The sequence below is a fragment of the Echeneis naucrates genome, chromosome 7, assembly GCF_900963305.1.
Source record: "Echeneis naucrates chromosome 7, fEcheNa1.1, whole genome shotgun sequence".
In the NCBI taxonomy this organism is placed as follows: domain Eukaryota; kingdom Metazoa; phylum Chordata; class Actinopteri; order Carangiformes; family Echeneidae; genus Echeneis; species Echeneis naucrates.
Window position 1 is genome coordinate 687,360 of NC_042517.1, and position 23,571 is coordinate 710,930.

General features: G+C 46.6%; 1 protein-coding gene across 1 annotated transcript; it reads left to right on the plus strand.

The window, feature by feature from the left end:
* The first annotated feature begins 1,322 nt into the window (after positions 1-1,322).
* On the plus strand, positions 1,323-23,571 carry LOC115046184 (PDZ domain-containing protein 4-like). Its single transcript, XM_029506386.1, has 17 exons — positions 1,323-1,382; positions 10,268-10,321; positions 12,711-12,813; positions 13,377-13,608; positions 13,714-13,798; positions 15,083-15,181; positions 15,357-15,419; positions 17,009-17,110; positions 18,924-19,393; positions 19,467-19,689; positions 19,869-20,292; positions 20,373-20,775; positions 20,877-20,947; positions 21,416-21,747; positions 22,235-22,375; positions 22,454-22,566; positions 23,346-23,571. Exons 1-17 carry the CDS (start codon positions 1,323-1,325, stop codon positions 23,569-23,571), a joined length of 3,201 nt encoding a protein of 1,066 aa, XP_029362246.1.

Below are 23,571 nucleotides of genomic sequence, written 5' to 3' on the forward strand. Positions count from 1 at the left end.
CCAAAACAAACAAGAGACCAGATAAAGCACAAACGTCTCACAGAGTCACGTTGGCCTAAAAAGCTGATCTTTAAGCACGAACAGAAGTTTATCGGACAGCAGAGAAGCACAAAGTAGTTTTGACCACTCCAATAAAAAGCTTCAGGTTCTCGCTGTTTGAGAAAAACTTCCCTCGCTTCCTAAAATCTGGATTAATCTCCATAAACTCAGATTATTAAGACGTTTCTCCAACAGTTTAAAGTGAAGCTGCTGGTCTGAACATAAACTGCAGACAGATGTTGTGTTACTGTAGATATTTAGCTCTTATTTGTTTAACTCCAGCTTTGTCCAGATCAATTAGTGACATGAGACATTTGAAAACAGTGATTTTGGGTCTTGTTTTCAGTTCAGGGTGATGTTTTATCTGCAGATCGCTGCCGTCAGTCTGTGGCATCAGTTTAAACGCTCACTGATGTTCAGATGAATTATTGAACCGAAGTGAAAACTACTCCAACGGTGCATTCAGCGCCGCCGCCGTTGTTGCTCATTTAGATTTCCAAATTAAATTAAAATTCCAGATTAGCAAAATTCTTTGACTGTTTGCATTCCACCTTAAAGTTCCAGTCATCAGTCTGAAATCTTTCACAATTTCAGCTGCAAACATCCAACTAACTGAAGAATGTGTCCCTTTTCTGCTGACAGACTGAACTGATTTATCCAGAGTGACAGTGAAGGCAACACAGTCTTTTGGAAACTTCTTCAGTTTGATCTAGAAAATCTGACTTCTGCTGCAAAAGCCTGTCCGATACTGCAAACACAGACAGACTGTGCATGTACGTGTGCACGTGGAGGACAGACACTCTCAGTGTGTAGGTGGTGAAGCATTAGACACACAAGCCTTCATCACCTTCAACAGGTCAACAGATTATTTTGTCGCCCACAACTCCACCAAACTCGTCGTCCTCGCCTGCAAAGACTGAATAAAAAGGACATTTCTGTCTGATGAAGAGACGCAGCTTCTCGTCTCTTTGTCCCCCCCCAGATAAAAGCTGCAATTGTCCTACTCTCTTTGTCTGAGAAGTGGAGGAGGAGGAGAGGACAGGAAGTGACCTCAGCTGGGTTTGAGGAAGTGGCACAGTTGTCTGAAACCAACCGGGAAACCCAAAGAAGACGTCTGAGTCTCTGAGAGGTTCTGATGGAAAAGATCTTTGTGTTTCTTTGACTCGTCCCTTTTAAATCCAGATGAGCCTGTTAGCCTGAGGACTGACCCGAGGCCGGATGAGCTGGATGACTGACTGCGTCTCCTGAGGGACCAGCAGAGAGGACGGGGGTCAGCCGTCATCATGGGCTGCAACATGTGCGTGGTCAAACGTCCGGAGGAGCAGTACAGGATCATGTTCCAGGTGAGACTTCCTGTGTTCAGGAGGAAACCAAAGACAGAACTGTGTGTGTCTGCAGAACCATCCATCACTGCAGGTTGGCCTAGTTACACTCTGTAAAGGTCACACAGGAGAGTGTGTGTGTGTTACATTCTGCTCAAACACACAAACACACTCGTGTCCTTCATGTTTGTTGTTCAGTTAGCTCTCCTGCTGTGTTTCCTCGAGTCAGTAACACAATACACAATGTCAGATCGACAACAGACACACAGTGTGAGGAGCTGTCCGTAGTCCTGAATCTGCTTTGAGCCCGACCGCATCTGTTCTCTGGTTCTGGACTCTGGTCCTGGTCTCTGGTCCTGGTCTCTGGTCCTAGACTCTGGTTCTGGTCTCTGGTCCTGGTCTCTGGTCCTGGTCTCTGGTCCTGGTCTCTGGTTCTGGACTCTGGTCCTGGACTCTGGTCCTGGTCTCTGGTCCTGGACTCTGGTTCTGGACTCTGGTCCTGGACTCTGGTCCTGGACTCTGGTTCTGGTCTCTGGTCCTGGTCTCTGGTCCTGGTCTCTGGTCCTAGACTCTGGTTCTGGTCTCTGGTCCTGGTCTCTGGTCCTGGTCTCTGGTCCTGGTCTCTGGTTCTGGACTCTGGTCCTGGACTCTGGTCCTGGTCTCTGGTCCTGGACTCTGGTTCTGGACTCTGGTCCTGGACTCTGGTCCTGGACTCTGGTCCTAGACTCTGGTTCTGGACTCTGGTTCTGGACTCTGGTCCTGGACTCTGGTCCTGGTCTCTGGTCCTGGTCTCTGGTCCTGGACTCTGGTTCTGGTCTCTGGTCCTAGACTCTGGTTCTGGTCTCTGGTCCTGGTCTCTGGTCCTGGTCTCTGGTCCTGGACTCTGGTCCTGGTCTCTGGTCCTGGACTCTGCTCTGGTCTCTGGTCCTGGTCTCTGGTCCTAGACTCTGGTTCTGGACTCTGGTCCTGGACTCTGGTCCTGGTCTCTGGTCCTAGACTCTGGTTCTGGTCTCTGGTCCTGGTCTCTGGTCCTGGTCTCTGGTTCTGGACTCTGGTTCTGGACTCTGGTCCTGGACTCTGGTCCTGGTCTCTGGTCCTGGATTCTGGTTCTGGTCTCTGGCGCTAGACTCTGGTTTCTGGACTCTGGCTCTGGACTCTGGTCCTGGACTCTGGTCCTGGTCTCTGGTCCTGGACTCTGGTTCTGGTCTCTGGTCCTAGACTGTGGTTCTGGACTCTGGTTCTGGACTGTGGTTCTGGACTCTGGTCCTGGTCTCTGGTCCTGGACTCTGGTCCTGGACTCTGGTTCTGGACCTGTCTGTGGTCACAGCCTATTTTGGGTTAAAGGAGCTTGTTATTATAGTTTGGCAGCTTTTGTTGTCATGGTAACAGTAATGCAATGACAGATTGCTGACTGACACACACAGTCATTTACACTCATTTAAATCGATAATGGGTCCATCAGCTGAAATATCTAGTAACTGTATGACACAACGTGCACACACACACACACACACACACACACACCCTGGCTCTGTATCAGAGCGTGTCTATCAAAGTGAGTGTGATCTCTTGAGGTCATCAGAATCCATTACAGACCTCATTAATCACACACACACACACACACACATTCTGTCATATGTTGTATTTTAGCTGATGACAACTTTGCTGATATCACAAGTGTGTTTGTGTAGATTTGTGCAGAAGCAGACCAGTTGTCGGCTTCCTGTTTTTACGTTGTGGGGATCTTGCAGGTTGAATTGCGTTCTCCCACGCTGCCTCAGAGACTTTGAACGCCTCTCTGGTGCCTTCAGGCTCACACTGAGCGAATCAAAGAGCTGTGTGTGTGTGTGTGTGTCTGTGTGACTGTGAGTGTGTTTGTTGAAGCTGGCAGGTGAAGAGGTTAATTTAATTTTTTTTATTTCCTCGCTTCATGGACCTGTCTGGACACACACACACACACACACACACACACACACACACACTCCTGTCTTGTGTCTTCTTTTCTCTCTCACTATATAAAATGGAAAGATCAATCTTTTCTTTCTCTCTCCTCTTTCCTTCCTTCCTTCCTTCCTCCCTTCCTTCCTATCTCCTACCCCTTCAGTCTTCACCTGGTCTTGCTCTTCTTCTTAACGCCCCCCCAGGTTTTTAATCTTCACCTCCACTGTTTCTTTAATCTCCTCCCAACCCCCCATTTGATTTTCTTCTTCTGTCCTTTCTTCAGCTCACAGTTCACACTTTTGTCTTTTTGTATGTATTTTTCATTTTTGTTGTTCCTCTTTTTCTCACACATCATGCTGTAAAACTATTAAGCCCCAAACTGACCAGAGAGAGAGAGAGAGAGAGAGAGAGAGAGAGAGAGAGAGAGAGAGAGAGAGAGAGAGAGAGAGAGAGGGAGAGAGAGAGAGAGAGGAGAGAGAGAGAGAGAGAGAGAGGGAGAGAGAGACAGAGGAGAGAGAGAGAGAGAGAGAGAGGGAGAGAGAGAGAGAGAGAGAGAGAGAGAGAGAGAGAGAGACTGAAGGCTCGACCTCAGGCTGGACGGAGCCTTAATGAAGCTGCAGTTTCTCCTCTATCCTCTTTCCTTCTCTCTCTCTCTCTCTCTCTCTCCTTCCTCCCTTTCCTCCCCAGTATGCCCCCCCGTACTAACACACACACACACACTCCCTCCGTCTCTCTGTCAGATTTGTGTCAATGGGATGCTGTTGCCGCGGAAACCAGAGGTCATTAGGGAAGCTGTATTTATGCTTTTTTGCACTGGAGCTGTCAGATCTGCTGTAATGAATGAAAGAAACACACACACACCAGCTGCTCCTGTAAACGGCTTCACTTGGTTATTGGCGTCATGACAGACAGACGGACGCTGCTGTGTGATATTAGTGGAGCATTTGTTCAGCAGAGCTCTGATGTTAGCTTAGTTTAGCATCAGGAGTGGTGTCTTAGATTCTTGTGCATCATGTTTCAGATTTTGTTGATGTTTTACTTGTTAGAATTGGTATCATTGACAAAAACAAACAGACAAAAACTAGACAAATAAAAATCCCAGTGAACCTGTAAATAAACTGGAACTGGATGTTTTTACATTAAATATTCATGTTAAAATGTCACAACACCAAACTTCTTCTTGTGTTGATGTCTCTCTCTGTAAAAAGGCAATGAAGGAAATTAAAGTAAAAAATTATTTCTATGGCAAAAACCAGACCCGCAAAATTACGATGAAATAGAAAGAGAGAAACAGATGACTCATTTTTATTATTATTATTATCATACATATCGCCTTGGATTTTAAAGATGGCGGTGGTCTATAATGAAGTTTCTGAGTCAACCTTCTTATTTTTCTCTCCATTTATGAAGAAAATAAATGATATTCTGCTCTTTAAACACAGAAAGAGACATAATAGCCCTGAGCAAGGCAGAACTGAGCTTATAAAGCCAAAGTTAATGGAAGTGATGATTGTTACAATCAGAGTCTGGAACAACATTAAAGCGGTGATACATGTTTATGTGCAGGAGGTTCAGTTCTGTGGATTTACATAATAACCTCATGAATGAGAACAAACAGCGGACTGAGTGTGTGTGTGGTTCTTACAGCTGCAGGCTAATAATCCAGTTCAAATGATCTGCTGCATCTTATTTACATGATTTGTTTGCGTTTCCTGGAAATGAAAAGTAAATCACTGCGCTGAGCGACGAGCTGAACGTGAGTGTGAGTAACAGCTGAAGTAAAGAAGCTGAAGGTGTTTGGGTTTCACATTTCTTCAGCTAACAGGTTAAAATATGTTTGTTTGGGCTTTTTTTCAGTGGAACTGACTGATTTGTATGAGGAGGAGAAATGGCAACACAAATTACAGCAGATGAGGCAATTTCTAACAAACCGCAGGTTGATCCTCATCTGGTATCTCCTCAACACAAACATTTCCGTCTGAACAGAGAAGCTGAAACGAAGCAGAACGAGGCTGCAGCTCTGAAGCGTGAAGTTGTGTTGTCAACTCTGAACGTGGACTCACAACAGACATTGTGTGCCTGCTGGCGTCTTTTAATCATCAGGACGTAACCAGATAGTTTCAGTTGACTGAACGCAGCTGTGTGAAGTTGTGTTGCTGTTGTTGTTGTCCACAGTCGGCGGTTAAAGCTGCTTCACAAACGTGCAAACGTGACTGAAGCCTGGAGCCAAATGGAAATGTGTTTGGATTATGAAGCATAAGTGATTGTTTCACAGAAAGACTGGAGGTGGAGGTGAGTGTGTACTCACAGTGCCGTCTTGGTTGGTGTCAGATGACACAGGTTTGTAGAAACAGAAGAAGCAGAGTTGATCAGGAAAATGTTCACATTGATTTCATGATGTACACATTACTGACCACATCCTTCTGCTCCACTTTTCTTTCCTTTGTTTTTCATCTTCAGATGGTTGTTGATCTGGTGTCTGTAGCTGCTGTTTGAAGCTTCTGGTCTGTAATTTGTCTGTTAAATGGAGCTTCTAAATGGAGCTTCATTTAAAAAAGGAACATCCTGTTGTATTTCACACTGAGACCAGAAACTCATCAGGGAGGAGGAGGGACATTTTCCCATAGACTTCAACAGAACCTGCTGATGGTCAGTAGATAGAACGAAGGTTTCAGGCTCTTCCTGTCTGTGGTAGAGTGCAGCCAGCTTAATAAAGACTTCGATGTCTTCAATTTAAACCGAGGAAACGTGTGTGAACATCACAGCTTCTGTGTGTTCGGATGATTTGTGCGTCAGCTGCAGGGAGCAGATGATGAGAGGTCAGAGGTCAGAGGTCAGAGGTCCTCCACAGCTTGACTGCCATTACGCTGAGAGTCCGGAGCATTGATGAAGGTGAAGCAGATAAAGACTGAAACCTCCTCTGACGGCTCAGGTCCACATGAAGCACCACAGAACTCAACAACTACACCTCTTCATATTAGTTTCAGGTTTGTGTTGTTGTGCTCAGTGTTTCCTTCAGCTTTGTGTAACATTATCTCCTCACTCAACAATCAGCAAGTCAGCTTTAAGAAACGTCTGAATAACTCAGGCTAGAATGACGAGTGTGTGTGCGTCTCCCATTTTGTGTTGACGGAGTTAAAGTGAAGAATCTCCTCTTTATGCTGCTCTCCTCCATTTTAGTTTCCTCTAATTTCACCGTCTGAATTCAACTCCATCTCAAACTCCTCCCTCCCTCCCTCTCTCCCTTCCTTCATCCTTCCTACCTTCCTCCCCCTCTTCCTTCATCCTTCCTACCTTCCTCCCTCCCTCCCTCCCTCTCTTCCTTCATCCTTCCTCCCTCCCTCCCTCCCTCCCTCTCTTCCTTCATCCTTCCTACCTTCCTCCCCCTCTTCCTTCATCCTTCCTCCCTCCCTCCCTCTCTCCCTTCCTTCATCCTTCCTACCTTCCTCCCCCTCTTCCTTCATCCTTCCTACCTTCCTCCCCTGCCTCCCTCCCTCTCTTCCTTCATCCTTCCTCCCTCCCTCCCTCCCTCCCTCTCTTCCTTCATCCTTCCTACCTTCCTCCCTCCCTCCCTATCTTCATTCATCCTTCCTCACTTCCTCCCTCCCTACTTCCTTCATCCTTGCTCCCTTCCACCCTTCATCCTTCCCCTCTTCCTCCCTCCCTTCCTTCCTTCCTCCCTCCCTCCCTCCCTACTTCCTTCATCCTTCCTCCCTCCCTCCCTCTCTTCCTCCCTCCCTTCCTTCCTTCCTCCCTCTCTCCCTCCCTTTCTTCCTCCCTCCCTCTCTTCCTCCCTTCCTTCCTTCCTCCCTCCCTCTCTCTCTTCCTTTCTTCCTCCCTCCCTCTCTTCCTCCCTTCCTCCCTTCCTCCCTCTCTTCCTCCCTCCCTCTCTTCCTCCCTCCCTTCCTTCCTTCCTCCCTTCCTCCCTCTCTCTCTTCCTTCCTTCCTTCCTCCCTCCCTCCCTCTCTTTCTTTCTCCCTTCCTCCCTTCCTCTCTTCCTCCCTCCCTTCCTCCCTTCCTCCCTCTCTTCCTCCCTCCTTCTCTTCCTCCCTCCCTCCTTCTCTTCCTCCCTTCCTCCCTCTCTTCCTCCCTCCTTCTCTTCCTCCCTCCCTCCTTCTCTTCCTCCCTCCCTCCCTCCCTTCCTCCCTTCCTCCCTCTCTTCCTCCCTCTGTTCCTCCCTCCCTCCCTCGGGTATGATTATAGAACCGCTGCTTTTCCCTTGGCATGCCAGCATGCTGGGAATGAAAAATGGATCCCTCATTCCATCTCCTTCTCCTTAGTGTGTGTGTGTGTGTGTGTTCAGGCACTACAGGGAGTGGTTGGGTGAAAGAGATGAATGTCAGAGGAAAGTGTGGTGATGTGGAACTATTTGTGTGTGTGTGTTGATAGATGTGTTGGAGTTGTGTGTTGATGGAATCAGTAAATAGTTAATGAGCAGGGAGGAGGAGTGTGTCGGCCCCAGGAGGTGGAGACGTTGATGGAGGCTCCAACACTCAACAATGAGAGCCATGAAGATAAATAAAGATAATCACCTTCAGCTCCAGATGTTCCTGCTGTCAGCGAAGACCGTCTGAAGCTTCCCTGAAGAACCTCGATGGGACGAAGAACTTCAGATGATGTCTGTTTCCTCTCCAAGGTCCATCTGTTCACCCGTCCAGTCCCATCTGTGGAAACAAACATCACCCATCACTCCATCAGCTGTCTTGGTTTTATAAAGCCGGAAGACCCATAATTACAGGAGAAGGTGGAGCTGAGGAGGAGAAGAAGCAAACAAATATAATCCTGAAAGAATGTTCCAGAAGACTTTACAGTCACAGACCACATGGAGGTCTACCTTCAGTCCTTCAGTCCTTCAGACCTTCAGACTGTCTGGACATTTATATTTCTGATAATCATCAACATGTTTTTTGAAACTGCGGCGTTGATGAACTCAGTCATCATGTCCGCAGAGGTTCTGGTTTAATGGCAGCTGATGACACGTTCAGCATTCACCTTAAATTGTCATTTAAAACTCAAAGCAAACTGTTAAATAACGCCCTGGAACAGATGAGCGTCTTTCTCAATAATCAATCAGTCCTAATGGCTCCTGATGGACGTTGGTCCTGTTCAGGCCTCAGACCTGGTCCGGTCCAGGAGAGACAGCATGTCCAACAGGAGACACCAGTCAGCTCCTCCTCGTGTGTTATTTCACACTTCACTGAGCTGTGATTTCTGCCGGTGTACACACACACACACACAAACACCGGTACGATGAGCCGGAACACAACGGGGAGCTGGGGATTGTTGTAATTATCCAGCACAGGAAGACAAAAAGAACAATGCACTCAGACAAACAAAAACAACGAAGCATCAATCGGACCGAACATCAAGGTTATCAACATTATTCAAAACCCAGAAGGCCTCCAGATCCAACACAACATCCAGCCATTAAACTGAAACCTGAACCGCTTCACTGCAACGTTTGATTAAATGTTGTGCAACGTGTTGGTTGTTAAGTTTGTTATTTACAGACTCATCAGATGTGTGATTGTGTTTATGCTCTTGTAGCGCCACTTCACTTCGCAGACATTAAAAAATATACGATCACTTCTATTTCAATGCAAATTAATCAACACAAGATACATTTCAAAATTCTGTAGAACTGCATTTCTGTGTTTTAAAGTAAGTTTCACTCACATTCTGGTGACGTTCTCGCAGTCTTTTGGACTCCAGTGTTCATAATAGTTCACATTTCGTTTTGGAAGCAAAGTCTATTTATAACACAACTACATTACGGGGGGAGTCATGGTGGGTCAGACACCAGAATCAGAACCAGACCAGAGCCAAAGATGTTCCATAAACACACACTCAAGAACATGTGCTTGTTTTACACACACACAAACACACTCTGTTCAGCTGTTAATGGGAGATGAAACACAATAACTGACTGACTTCACAGTCCTGAGAGATAATCATGAGTATTGACTGATGCAGACACACACGCACACAGACACACACACTGTCAGTCAACCTGCAGAGACCATGTAATGCATGACAATGAGCTCTGAAACAAAAGGCAGAGAAGAAGAAACGTGTGTTTGTATGCATCTATTCAGGTATTTATGAGCTGGTGTGTGTCTGTCTCACCTGGAAGCAGCAGGGTAGTGTGTCTGTCAGCGGCCTCCTTCATGTGTCTTCAGGTATTAGATTGACTGTAACAAAGACACACACATGTTGAATGGAAACATTGAACCTTCCCATAAATAATTACCTCCATGTTTTCTGAGCAGGTGTTTCTTTCGGCCCCAAAGTGACGCCGCCCGTTCGCTCTTTCTGATGCTAATGTGTGTCGCTGGCAGCTCGTTGTGCGTTAGCTCGTTATGAGCCATTGATTGAGGTGGGAGAGAAACTGGGCGGGGGGCGAGTTCCCTGTGAATTAGCATCTGTTCTGCCTGCAGTCTGTGCCCTTGAGCAAAACACTGTGATGTGAATTTAATGTGGCTGTTGAATGAAGCAAGAAGGTCCAGCTGAAAATGTCCATTAAATAGGCCCGCAAAGAAGAACTGTAGATGTTTTGGGTGTTTTTTTGAGGCGACAGACTGAAAAACAAACTGACAGTGACATTAATCTGAAACATACAACACTCACATCTTTCCCTGATGAGTCACAGTTCGTTGTTCAGGCTCTTTTAGTTCTGTGTTTGGTCTCCTCCACCTCTTTAGCAGCTAAATGTCCACAGCTGTTCTGGACTCACAGTCCTACTGAAGGTCACCGCAACACAATGTCATACGAAAATAAAGAAACTCAGGTCCTCAGATTGTGGTCTTGAAAGTCCTGGACCTGGAGCTTCTGGGTAACGCTGTGCCTTTAATGTGTGTTGAGGCTCAATGAAGCTGTTAGAAAGCTGATTCTCCATAAACAGGAAGAACCATCAGGAGGAAAAAAGATTAAATATTTCTCTGTGTTTTTCTGTCTCTGTCTCCCAGCAGAAAGGGTGGACTAACTCTCTGCGGCCGATGGACAGACATGGAAACACAAAGGTAGGACACACACTGACGTCATCCGTCATCCTGAGCTCCAGGCCTCTATCTGCTGCCTATCAGTCATCTTTAATAAGGTCCCTTCTGTGGTGGAGCTGATGATCGATGGAGATATTTCCTCCTGCTCTGTCGCCTGCTCGGCCTTCCGTCTCTGAGTTATGACGGTTCGTGTGAACAGACTTCAAACACTAACTGTTATCAGTGCGGACCCACAAAAAACACAAGCTGAGGAGACACAACATGAGAATGTGGCTGATGTCGTAGTTGTAGCTGTTGTTCTGGACTGAGGATGAGCAGGTTGACTGAAAGCTGAGATGACTCACAGGAACCCACAAAGTCCAGCTGGAGTTGGACTGACCGTATCAGGACCTGAGAAGCTGGACCAGACAGAACCAGGCCTGGGGAGTCCAACGGGAGATGAACATGTTGGGAAATAAATCAGCGAGCAGAAGAACAAATCGTGATCTGGCCTTCTTCAGGATCTGCTGAAGATTGAGGACTAGAACTGCTCCCAAATACTGCAGCTGGTTCTAGACTTGATTAGAGAATGTGGACCAGCTGGGAGCAGAGTCTAACGCTGATGAATCAGATGTTGTGTTGTTGTGTTGTGATACAGTAATACTGACACTGGTTTACTCCAGCACACTGAAGAAGTGATGGCTGTTTCTATAGCAACCGTCTCCTTCCTTGGCTCGTCCCCTGGCAACATATGACTTGTTAAATTTCCAGGTTCACTCACAGGAGGTTTCCCAGAAGATCACCTGCTCTGGAAAGAGTAAAGAAAGATTTTTCTTTATTTATCCAGTTCAGAATATTTAAGATCATTTCAGATTTGTTTTTATGGTTCTCTGAAACTTCTCTGAAACAAACCACCCTTAGTGAGCGCCTGGGGGATTATGGGTAAAAAGAGCTCGCTGTTTGTTTTGATAGATGTCTTCTGGAGCCACTTCAGGACGCTGGACTACGGATCCCAGTCTGGAAACACTGGAGGACCAGATGGAGGCTGAAGAACCTAAAACCAGAGACCTGAATTATTCATTATGACCTTGGATACTCACCTTTAGTTTTTTATAATTATTATCATTATTCCTTGCATGCTTGATTTTGAAATTCTGGTTTGATTCATTAATCATCACCTTTGTTCTTAACGTGAATTATTCTTGGTGCTTTCAGTTCTCATTGAGCGGTTTTCGCTGCAGCTAAAATAGTCAAAGTTTCAAATCACTATTAGACATTTAGTGTGTTTCAAAAAGGGGTAAAATAATCTTTATTCCGCCTTCTTCTTGGACCGAACTGCTGATGCTTCCCTGTTTTCTGGACCAAACAAACCAGCCCAAAGCACTCCGTGAGGCGTTTATCTGCCACTAAGGGAGTTTTTATTCTGTCTTTTCCTGAGGCCCCCCAAGAGTCTAAAATCTGAGCTCCGAGCCTGAACCCTAACCCTGTGAAGGCTCTGGAACAGGGTCGAGTCCAGAACAGGTCGACTCCAGTGAGACATTCAAAATTACAACATGTTGCACAAAACATGTGTCGAAGCAGTTAGAGGCAGCAACAACACAAAACAGGCAGAGAGAGTCAGTTAGAGTGACGGCAAGAAAAAAGCAGCTTCAAACAACACAGACTTTACATCAGTGTGTACGGAGGCCCGGAGGGCTCAGTGCACTGCAGCAATAGGACACAAGCAAACAGACAAAACATCCTCATTAGTTTGACAGCACGTGAATCCAGAAGTGATGGAAACAACACAACACTTCTCATAACAGCTGTTTCCCAGTTCAGGCACCTGACCCACCAGATCTGGACCTTCCCAGACCCCAAAGACCCTGAAGACCCTGAAGACTGGACTGTGGAGGAGCTTCCCTTTGCAATCCTCACTGTTACCATGACTCCTGCCACTTAGCAACCAGGACACATCGCTTTTTAAAGGTCCATGTTCTAAAATGCTAGACCAGCAGAAACATCAGACTGACATTTTAAAGGGAAGTCTGTCTCTGTCTCTGTTTTTTGACCTTAATGAATCCTGGGAAATGTAGGATCCAGCTGCTGCTGAAATCTGGACAGAGAGACACCTGGTCGCTAAGGGAGACAAAAGTTGAGTTCCGGTAAAATCCACAAAGAAAAAGTCAGACAGTGATCGGAATCAGACCGGGATCAGGGAGTGGAAGCACATAAAGCACTACTACACAATAAAACAGGAAGCCCAGGCCCCATCTGGATCTTCTCTCCTGTGTCCCAGGAAACATTATTGTTGTTGTTGTTGCAGTGTTGAGTCATGTTAACGACTTTAAAGTCCAACTAGATAAATTTCAGGGAGTGAATGAAAATCAGAATCCCTCCGGACAGAAATGATAAACCTGAGTGACGGCCCTTCCATCTGTTCCCTCCTCAGGTCAGAGCACGGAGACACTCTCAGCTCCCATTGGACAGACCACAGAACTCCCAGGAACCTTTGCACCAACCAGGCTCCGCCCGCAAGAGTCACCGGAGGAAAGGTAAACCGGCCCCCCCGACAGAAACGGAGAGTTTTTAGCTGCTTATCATCTCATCGCACACGTTTTTGACAAGAATCTCCTCCATGGTTCTCCTCCGCTCAGCGTTCCTCGTCATCATTTCCTCTCTTCCATCATCCTCATTCATACAGCATTCTTTTATAAGGACTTATCTTCTCTTCTTATGTTACTGCAGCTTTACACCGCCTGTCTGCTTTTTTCACTCAGATTTTCTATCCAGTGGGAAACACACATTTACAGCTGAAAGATATTTTTCTGTGAAATTCAACTCCATGTGAAATTAACACGTTTTCAATATTTAATCATCTGATATCTAAATTCAATTAATCAGTTCAGTGTCACCAACACTGACACTTGTGGTGCGTTCAATGACTTCTGGACAATGCTCAGAAAGTGTTCTGTGTGTTATTGTATTGAAGTCTATGGGAAAATGTCCTTCCTCCACCCTGATATATCAGCTCAGTAAACGTTTTCCTGAAGCTCACAAATGATGGATGACGTCACGGTGTGGTGACCTTTTCTGTCTTTTGTTACACCCCCTTCAGGCACATTAGTTTGTAGCAGCAATGGAACCAGAAGCTCCTCCTTCTCATCGGTTACCATGGTGACTATCCCTGACTGTGTCGACAACGCCACGCAGACGGACATCAGCTTCCAGAACATCATGACTTTGGGAAGGGGCCGAGGCCACCACGGCCGTGGAGGCTCCTCCCCCCCGCCGCCTCCCCCTTCACCTCCCCTCCCTCACCTCATGGGACCGTACGGGATCAATGAGTTGTGCGTCCTCACCTGCAGTTTGTGGATCAGTTATGTTTGCGGTCTCCAGATATGAAAAATCAATATTGTTGGTGTGACTGATTGATTTTCTGTCTCGACCTTCAGCTGCGTGTTCGAGTTCAACGACCCCAACGACTACTTCGATGTGTCCCATCATGAGGTGGACAGACAGGACGACCTGGAGTACGAGGTGAGAGCTCTGCTGCTGCGTCATCATAAGACAAACATCACCATTAACAGAATAATAATTTAGTCAGACAGCAACTCTCTATGTTCTGAATAATGTTCTTAAAGAATCACCATCCGTCCGCTCCACATCCCGAGTCCTGTCAGCTGATGATACCTCTGGAATACAACTGTGTCACACTGAGCAATGAACAAAATACTACAAAACACAACGAAACAAACAGCACAGGTTGCCTGCACACGTGACCTCCAAATTATGACCATAAAGACTAACAGATGAGGCAACAGGAGGCAAAGACAAAAACCCAAACAGGCAGAACTGGACCAGCCTGAACTGAAACAGAAAGAGACAAAAATAAAGAGAACCAGAAAACGATCTGAATATTTGTGTCAAGAGTTCTCTGTGTGGTTCACACTGAAGAATCAAAATCTCTTTTTCATGCAAATGTCTCTGGAATTTTTCCTGCACAGCTGCACAGAAGCAATCTACAAATGCTCCATGATTGGTTTTAAGGCCCTTTTAACCTTCATAGTTTGGGGTTCAATGCCTTTAACACCGAATGAAGAGAAGAAGCTGAAGAAGAGGAGGAGGAGAAGGGAGAGCTCAGGTCAGGCTTCATTAGGAACAGCAGAATGAGGATAAAAATAATGAAATTATTGAATAGACACTAATAAATATGGAGAAAAGAAATACAGGAAGGACGGGAGGAAAAAAGTGAAAATAATCCAGAAATCCAGAAGCATGGAATCTGGACTGAAATTTGGATTTAAAGCTCTGAATGTCTAAACAATGTCTTTTTTAGCTGAATGTGTTAATGTATTTTTCTGCTCTGCTCGTTCACTTCTGTTTCCTGAGACGGCCGTTCCAGAAATCAGTCCTGCTCCATTCGCCGAGCACACTTCCTGTTCTTCTACTTCGAGCTCCATCTCCATCTCATTAGCTCCGTAAATCACTTCCTGCTCCTCTCCATCTCAGACCTGATGAGTCCATCCTGGTTTGAAGTGCTTTTGGTTTAAGCTTTAAATGTTTATGTTCAGATCTGGACTGGTGATCTGAGAGGGTCTGGTCTATGATGTAGCAGGTTTATCATTTCTGTCAGTCACTCATGTGTCACTTGGATCTGAAGTGAAAGTGAGACCACGTTCAAAGTGTGTCCATGTTACAGTCTCCACGGAGTGATGAATAACAGCCAATGTCCTGACAAGGTGGACCTTTGACATCTAGAGAGGGACTTCCTGAAGACCAGCTCTGACATCCTAAACCAATCATCTCTCCCATTTTATCCAGGAGGTGGAGCTCTACAAGTCCCGCCAGCAGGAGAAGTTGGGCCTGACGGTCTGCTACAGAACCGACGAGGAGGAGGATCTGGGGATCTATGTTGGAGAGGTGACATCTTTCCTCCATCCAACTCGTCTCCACGTTATCACTTTATTCATGACTTTATCTTTTCAATCATCCATCAACCAATAACTCTTTTCCTCTGTTCATTCAGCAGATTCATTCTTTACTTTCTGGTCATTTATTTATCTGTTCATCCCTCCTTTATTCCTCCTCTTTTCAGGTCAATCCAAACAGCATCGCAGCCAAAAACGGACGGATCAGAGAAGGAGACCGAATATTACAGGTACCAACGTTTGGACTGAAGTGCTGAACTCAAAATCCTGAAGGGAAGCGTCAAATCTTTTCTCCTCCAAAAGCTTCAACATAAAATTAACTAGAAAAATAACCAGCAACTAGAAACAAAATGACATGACAACAATAAATAATGAAAAGTCGTGAAGCAGAAATCACAACATTTCTGTCCAAATTCAGACAATCACATTAATATAATATTTACCTGGAATTGTGTTTAAATTATATTTATGGGGTAAATGCTCCACAGGTGACAGGTCGTTAACTGAAAGGATTAAATCTTAAACATTCAAAATCAGAACTCCTTCAGGGGAGTTTAGTGTTTCCACGTCCGACATGATTTATCTTCATTTTCTTAAAAAGGTCAATGTAATTCTTGTGTGTGGAGACCTTCTGTGGAACATTTATGGATATTATAGTTAATCTGCCTAAAACAAACTAAATCAACTGATGAGCCTGAAGAGAAATGACAGACGAGTTAAAGTCCAAAGAGGATTTCGTGTTTCCATGATCAGGCTCCCCAGAGGTTATACTGTCCTGATTTTGAATGTTGACCTTCAGGTCGGTTAAATCTGTTTCCTGCAGAATAAAAAAAAACCCCAAACTTTGAATGGAGTTGGAAAAACACTGAAATCGAACTCTGAAACTCAGATGGTGCCGTCCAATCAGAGCAGTCGTTAGCAGCCCAGTTACTGCTGTTCTAAAAATAGACTGAGGTGGAGGGGGGTGTCGGTGTGTGGGGGGGGCTTTGTCACCCAGAGCCCATAATGCGCTGCTGTCAAACTGCACGCTGATGATCAGATAATTCCTCTCTGATGTCACAGCAGGCGTCTCTTCAATCAGCTGACTGGACGCAGCTCAGGTTGAAAGGCCGTGACCTCTAATGATTAACATTAGGAAGAACTGGGGGCGTGGCCTCTTTCTTAGTCCATCACCGACTTAATTTTATTCTTCAAAGTAACTAAAACCATGCCATGCCAATGCCAACGGACTGAGTTTGTGAGAATATTAATACTGAAGCATCACAAAGCAGGGGTAGTTGAGAGACTAACCTGTGTTTATGTTTGGACCCCCCCACCACACACATCCCACACGTGTGTTGATTTCTTCTCAGAGAGACTCAGCCATGAGAAATGAGAGTGAATAAATTTATCTCCCTGACATTTCCTCTCATTATCCGCTGTCCCTCCAACTGACGGCCTAAAAAAACACCGTCAGAGAAACGAGGTGAAGCAGGAGGGGGATAAGAATAGAGCATTGGACCTGGCATCGCCATGGTTACCTTGCAGCAGGACCAGTGATGTCAGTGCTGGTTCCCGTGACAGCCGTCACCACAGAGATGAAAGGACTTTCGGATGGATGTGGCCCGGGGAACACACCTGTCAGACAAACACACACCTGAGACACCTCACAGAAGTTTTACAGTAGAAAAGTACAGAAACACTTCTGCTGCTTCAAAATGAATTTTTACTTTTGAATATTGACAAATGAAAGAAACTTGATGATGTGAGGAAGCAACAAAAAGTGTTTAATATTCTGTATTTTATCTTAGAACCTGATCTCGTTGTCCCCCCCCTTTAGATTAATGGAGTGGACATTCAGAACAGAGAAGAAGCGGTGGCCATTTTGACCAGAGAGGACAGCATCAACTTCTCTCTGCTTCTCGCCAGGCCGGACATAGAGGTGACAACACAACACCTAGTCTGAAGGTCCCTGATGGGGGAACAGTCCCAGACTCTGTCCTCCCATGAAACCCAAAAGAACTTACTGTGATAGTTTCTCCTCAGATTTATGGAGGTCCGGAGACGGATCCCACTGACTTTGGTTCCTCCGTTAGTTTTACTGCAGAGCCACGGTGAGGCTGACTGTTTGTTAAAACAGATTGATTGAATGTTCTTCTGTCTGTAGACCTGTGAGGTCCAAACACCTCCATCTGGTCAAAGCTTCAGGTTGAATCTTTAGTCAGTTCCAGTAGAAACTCTGCAGCGCTCTGAAATGAAGGTTTGCTTCATTTTCAGCTCCAGAAATAGTCGTCACCTTTCTGACTTGAGGCCCAAGTTTCCCTCCCGTTTCATCACTCAGCCTGCTTTACTAACCTACTTTCCCTTCGTATGGCTGCAGGTGGGACGGACAGATCGACGGAGCACAGAGCCATCAAAGCCTTCTTTTATGCCACCGTTTGGTCACAGACTTCATTTCCATGTTTCATCTGTTCAGACCAACATGTGGAAAACTGACTGGACTAACTTAGTTGGAGCTTTAAACCCCCCAGCTGTAAAAACAGTTCATTGAACATATGAACACTGAGTAAGATGAAAGCTGCTGACTGAAGTTCATGTTCATCATCACACCGTCAAACGACAGGAAATAAACGAATCAGTCAGAAAGCTTCCTGTTTCAGTCAAAGAGCTCCAACAGCAGCATACCTTCACAGTTTAAATTTATCATACTGGCACATAATGCACATAAAATGCCAAACACAGTGTACAACAGACACCACAGCGAAAGTGGTGTAGGTGGATATTTAGGCAGGTGGGTGTTTGGGGGGGGGTCCTTGTTTGGTTTTCAACTCATTAAAAATGTAGTTTGTTTGAGAGCCTGAAGTCGGTCAGCTCCTCCTTCACCCTCCTTGTGTTTACGATGAGCCTTTTCTTCACATCATTAATGTTGTACAGTGGACTCACACAGTGTGTGCGTGTCGTTCCACACACACATGATGAATGTGTGTAACATGACAGCAGCTCCCAGGATGTTTCCACATCTGCTGACGGAAGAGAAACTGCAGCGCAGCAAATTCATACATGTCAGTGCAACATACTCCTTCATACATATTCAGTGTGTGTGTGTGTGTCTGTGTGCGTACATTCTGCCAAACACACAAATGAGCTGTCAGTCAGTCAGTCTGTATTTAGACACTCCGACACTTCAGCTGTCAGCTGTGCTCGTGACGACGGGACAGGAGATGATGGATGTTTTATCGAGAAGACAAGTAACAAATTAAGGAAGCGAAGGTTGAACACAACCACTCAGATTTAGCCGACTGATCAAGCAGAGATCCAATTTGCTGCCAAAAATAAAGGCAGCGATACATTAATTACAGAAATAAGAAAACAAAATCTTATTAAGGAACGCTGTCCATCTTAATGTCCTCACAGTCTGGAGGTAGACCTCCATCTGGTCCAGCTGCTACATTAATACAGTGAAACTACCAAAAGGCTCCACAGAGAAAATCAGATTGTTATTATCTTTTTTCTTCATCTTTGGAGTCAGAGCTGGTGGAGCTGCTTCCTGCAGAGAATCCTATTAAAACAGCCAGCAGCTGTTCTGCATCAGTTCACCAACAGAGCTGCACAAATCTCCCTTTAAAATCTGCACCGTCACTGACGTGTGACTCCTTCAGCTTCTAACATGGACGGACAGCGGGACGGACCGGTCCACTGAGGCCTGTCATAACGCTTCTGTTTTGATTTAAGATAAATGCTGTCCGTGTTTCCAGAATGATCCTGCTGATCCAGAGGAAGACATGGAGCTGACCATGGAGGGGGGGTGCTTCCACCAAAACCCTCGAGCCTCCCTCACCTCCTCACACCTTCCCAGGTACTATCGCCTCCACCGAGGGGGAGGCGGGGGAGGAGAAGGCTGCCTGGCATGTCCTGGAGAAGGTGGAGAGGGGGCAGCGGGGGCCGTAGAGGTGGAGGAGGAGGAGGATGATGAGGCAGAGGATGGAGAGAAAGGACAGAATGAGGACAGAGACCCACCCGTCCCCCTCCCCCCCCTCCTCAGCCTGGCGCCGCTGCTGTCCAACAGCCAGGAGCTGGACAGTGGCGTGGGCCGGACTGACGACAGCACCCGCTACGAGGAGCTGTCGGAGCAGGACCAGCTAGGAGACCAGACCAGTGCCTGTAACACCAACACCACCAACACCCCCGGCAGCACCAGGAAGTTCAGACCAGGACCCAGCCCCAGGTAGCACCGCAGAATGGACCTGACCCTGACCCGGTCAGGGAGTATCAGAGTTGGTGAAGAAAGTGACCCACAGAAAGTGCTCTTTGTCTCCTGAACCCAGACCCAGTCCAGGACTTGGACCAAGCACCAGGCCGATCTGCAGCCCCGGACACGGATGGGGAGACGCCACGCCTCCTTTCCTCCACCTGCGTGACCTCCAGCTCAGCTCAGACTTTCTGCCTGGACTGGATTGGATGCCTGGAGGGGGGGCAGGAGGACCGGCCTACAGCCCCCACCACCACCACCACCACCACATGGTAGATGAGTCCAGTCCGGTCCCGCTGACAGTCCATTAAGTGCTTTTACAGATCTTCAGGAACATGAAGAACATTATTAGAACATTTTGTTTGGACCCTTCAGACAAAAATATTCTATATTATGATTTCTGGGAATTTTTTCTCTGGTTGATAACTGATCTTTGACCTTTGACCTGCAGCACTACCACCACCACCAGCCTCTGACGATGATGATCATGATGCCGGGCCTGACAGAGGAAGAGTGCCAACGCTACCAGGAGCTGCTGGAGATAAAATGTCAGTACGAGAGGCGCAACGAAAAACAGCAGAGAGAGGTGGCGAAGGCCGTTGGCGGTGAAGACGCCAAAGACCAGGAGGAACACGAGGAGGCGGGAAAGGAAGGACCAGAGGAAGCCTCCTCTTCCTCACTGGTGGATCTGAACTGCAATGAGACCTTCAGTGAGCACGAGATGGCACTCATCGACGAGGAGCTCCGCCACCTGGAGTTCAAGTGCCGCAACATCCTCCGTGCCCAGAAGATGCAGCAGCTCAGAGAGCGATGCCTCAAAGCCTGGATGATGGAGGAGGAGACAGCGGCGGCCGGGGCAGGGCGACCCGAACCAGGTGACCATGACAACAAGGAAATTCACCACTGTGAAACAGATTTAAATCAGGGAGTGAAGTGTGGAAAATTAAGAATAAAGATATTTCTGCAGGTTTGAATGACGACGAAGATGACCCCCACCATCATGAGCTGTCTGCCATCAATGAACTCCCAGAGCGGGAACGCTCTGACGACAAAGACAGCACCAGCGCCTACAACACCGGTGGGGAGAGCTGCCGCAGCACGCCATTGGTCAGCACCGAGCAGATCCCGCCTCTCCAGGAGGAAGAAGATGAAGGAGGAAGGACACTGATGTCTCCACCCCCTCTCCTCCCCCTCAGTCACCTCCCCCCTCTCAACTCTCCCCTCACCCCCCGACGTCAGAGGCGGGACAGAGAGCGACGCCACTCCAACCTCAGCTGCTCTTTCTCCCCAAACTCTTCCAGGAAGTACGAAACGGCCAACTGCTCAAGCTCCACCCCCTCAACTCCGTCCAAGTTCAGGTACTTTCTGATTTTCACTGATGTCAACAGTTTGTTTTCTGTTAAATTGTGTATATTTTTGTTCCATTTGAATAAAACTGGACTTTTGCTGCCATCCTCAGGTCTCTGACAAGAGAGGCGGGGTCATCTTCGAGAAGGGGCATGGCCGATGGAGGGCGGGGCTCTAGAGCAGGTACGCAAAATGATGTTTCTCTACTGAAACACTGAAAAAATGTTTCCTGCCTTTTTGAATAACTCAAAAAACTAAGTTTTTCAAACAATGTGCAGAAACTTGAGTTCAAATTTTAAAAATACAGAAATACACTGATGCCGTTAGAGGCTGTGTTCCACTCAGGATGTTGGAAATAAGGAAATCTGCTGTTTACAATCAACTCTCCGTCTGCTTGGTCAGAAAGAGACACAACGCTGACAAAAGTGTTAGATATTTGTGCTGTGAATTCATCCATTAAACTGCCCCTCATGGGGGTAAAAGAAGCAGCTTGTGTCTGTCATTAAGGCAACGATGGAGCAGACCGAACCTTCAAATAAGGTGTGTTTGTTGGTGAAAAACTACGCTCATCTGATGTTTGTTGACAACAGAACTCCACGTTCTGTTTCATTTTCTCTGTCTTTGACATTCTATCCCCCCACCCCGCTGCAGGTGGAACCCCCCACAGGGCCGGAGGTGGAAGTGCAGAGTCCAGTCCTTACTTCAGCCGGCGAGGCCAGAACAAACCCCCGGAGCGCTACCAAAGCTGTATGACACTGCCCTCCGAGGGCCTGGTGGACCCTCTGGACCGGCTGAGGGACAGAACCAGGGCCGAGGGCAACGACAGGGGGACGGCGGCGGGCAGCAGTGGCCCGGGCAGCCCCAGGAGTGTGAACAGTGCCCCTTGTAGTCTGGAGGACCATCACACAGGGGCCTCCCGGTTGGGACTGGCCTTACCACTTGGGTCTTCACCGGCAGCCTCGCCACAACGGATGGAGTGGAAGGTAAACAGGAAGTCACTCCGCAGCTCATTCTGAGAGCAGATAACTACAACCCTGTAGGTACAAGAACATCCTCGTGGACAACACGTGGTGTTCCACTTCCTGGACTGAAAACATCTAGACTCCAGGTCTGAAAACTGGAGTCCATCCTGAAGAATCTTAAACCTTCAGTCTTTCTAAAGAACGCTGGTTGGAAAAAATAAGTCAGACTGTACTGAAGTCTAAAAAAAATCAAAAATAAAATCTGAATATGAATTTGATACCTGACTGCTGGTGTGCAGTTTGAATGTGCCCCTGGTCTGTTCTGGACTCAGAAAGACTAGAACAGTGCTATCAAAGTGCCATCTATTTACTTTGTAGGGGGCTTTTCTACTGTGGAGCTTCATGGGGACAAAAATCAGGTTTGAAGGGCCGAGAAACGTTAAAGCTCTGTGAGAAAACGGACTGTGGAGGACACAGGTGGACTCTGACTGATGTTCTCTGTGTTCAGGTGAAGATCCGCAGCGATGGGACTCGGTACGTGGCCAAACGGCCGGTCAGGGACCGACTGCTGAAGGCCAGAGCCATGAAGATCAGGGAGGAACGGAGCGGCATGACGACCGATGACGATGCAGCCAGCGAGATGAAACAGGTAGATTCAGCTCAGAGAAGTTCCACCATCTGAAGGAGACTCAGAGGTGATTAAACCTCCTGACTGTTTCCTCTTCAGGGCCGATATTGGAGCAAAGAGGAGAGGAAGCAGCAGCTGCTGAGAGCCAGAGAGTACCGACGACGACGAGAGTTCATGATGCAGAGCCGTCTGGACTATCTCAGAGGAGACAGGTAACGACCATCCGACCACAAAAAACACATTTCGCTTCATTTAAACATTTTAAGTCCTTTAATCTAGAAGGAGCTTTGGGGTTAAATGGTTGTTTGGATAAATGAAAGCTTTTTTTTGATGGATTTCTTTGAGGCTTGTCTCTTTGTTCACCACCATATCATGAGATTAAGATCAGATCAGTGTCAACAAACTAAATCCTCTTACCTCCTGCTGCTGAGAAGAGTCACGGTGAAAATCTGTCAAACTCCCTGATGGCCCAAACAGTAATCTATCAGTCACACAGCCGTTTGTAGAAATCCCCCAACAGTGAACGTGGTGTTGGTTTGTGTTTGAAACACTGAAGCTCTGAACCTCCACAGACATCCATCAGCTGTTTTCTTAAAGGGCCAGAAAGAAAGAAAATTAGATTTGAATAAATTGAAATATTCTGTAAGTAAAAAAAATAATAGTAAAGAAAAAGACTTAATGAGCCTCAAAGTCCTGAAACATCTTAATTGATATAGTTACTGACAAAATCTAACCACGGGCGCAGAAAATCTGGATAAAGGTGGATCCTGATTTGCTTTTTAGGCTTCAACATTCTGATAAAGTAAAATCATTTTACAGAGAGTTAAAGTGCAGGCTGTGTTAAGAAACATATCTGGTTAAATTGCATTAGTTTAGACTTGTTTCTGTTTCTGTTGTTCTCTTGTTCAGTAGAATATTTTGTGTCTGAAATAACAATAAATATCTTCAGGAAGCATTCAGCTTTCAGGACTCTACTTGTTTTTGTTTCCAGAGACCCTGCATCATCAGCAGGGGGCGCTGAAGATCTTCAGCTTCAGCCCCAACAGGACTCTCCCAGCAACAACATCCTGTTAATGAGCCAGAAGAAGATCATGAAGAGGAGGAACCGGAGAATCCTGGACAACTGGATCACCATCCAGGAGCTGCTGGCTCATGGATCCAGATCGCCAGACGGGAAGAAAATATACAACCCTCTGCTGTCTGTGACCACAGTGTGA

What these genes read in the sequence shown, in the direction of transcription:
- LOC115046184 (XM_029506386.1), top strand. Translation starts at nt 1,323, where the DNA reads ATGGGCTGCAACATGTGCGTGGTCAAACGTCCGGAGGAGCAGTACAGG. An exon ending in AGGACGACCTGGAGTACGAG is followed by an intron (nt 13,799 to 15,082) that starts GTGAGAGCTCTG and finishes CATTTTATCCAG; the next exon opens with GAGGTGGAGCTCTACAAGTC. An exon ending in TCAACTCCGTCCAAGTTCAG is followed by an intron (nt 20,776 to 20,876) that starts GTACTTTCTGAT and finishes TGCCATCCTCAG; the next exon opens with GTCTCTGACAAGAGAGGCGG.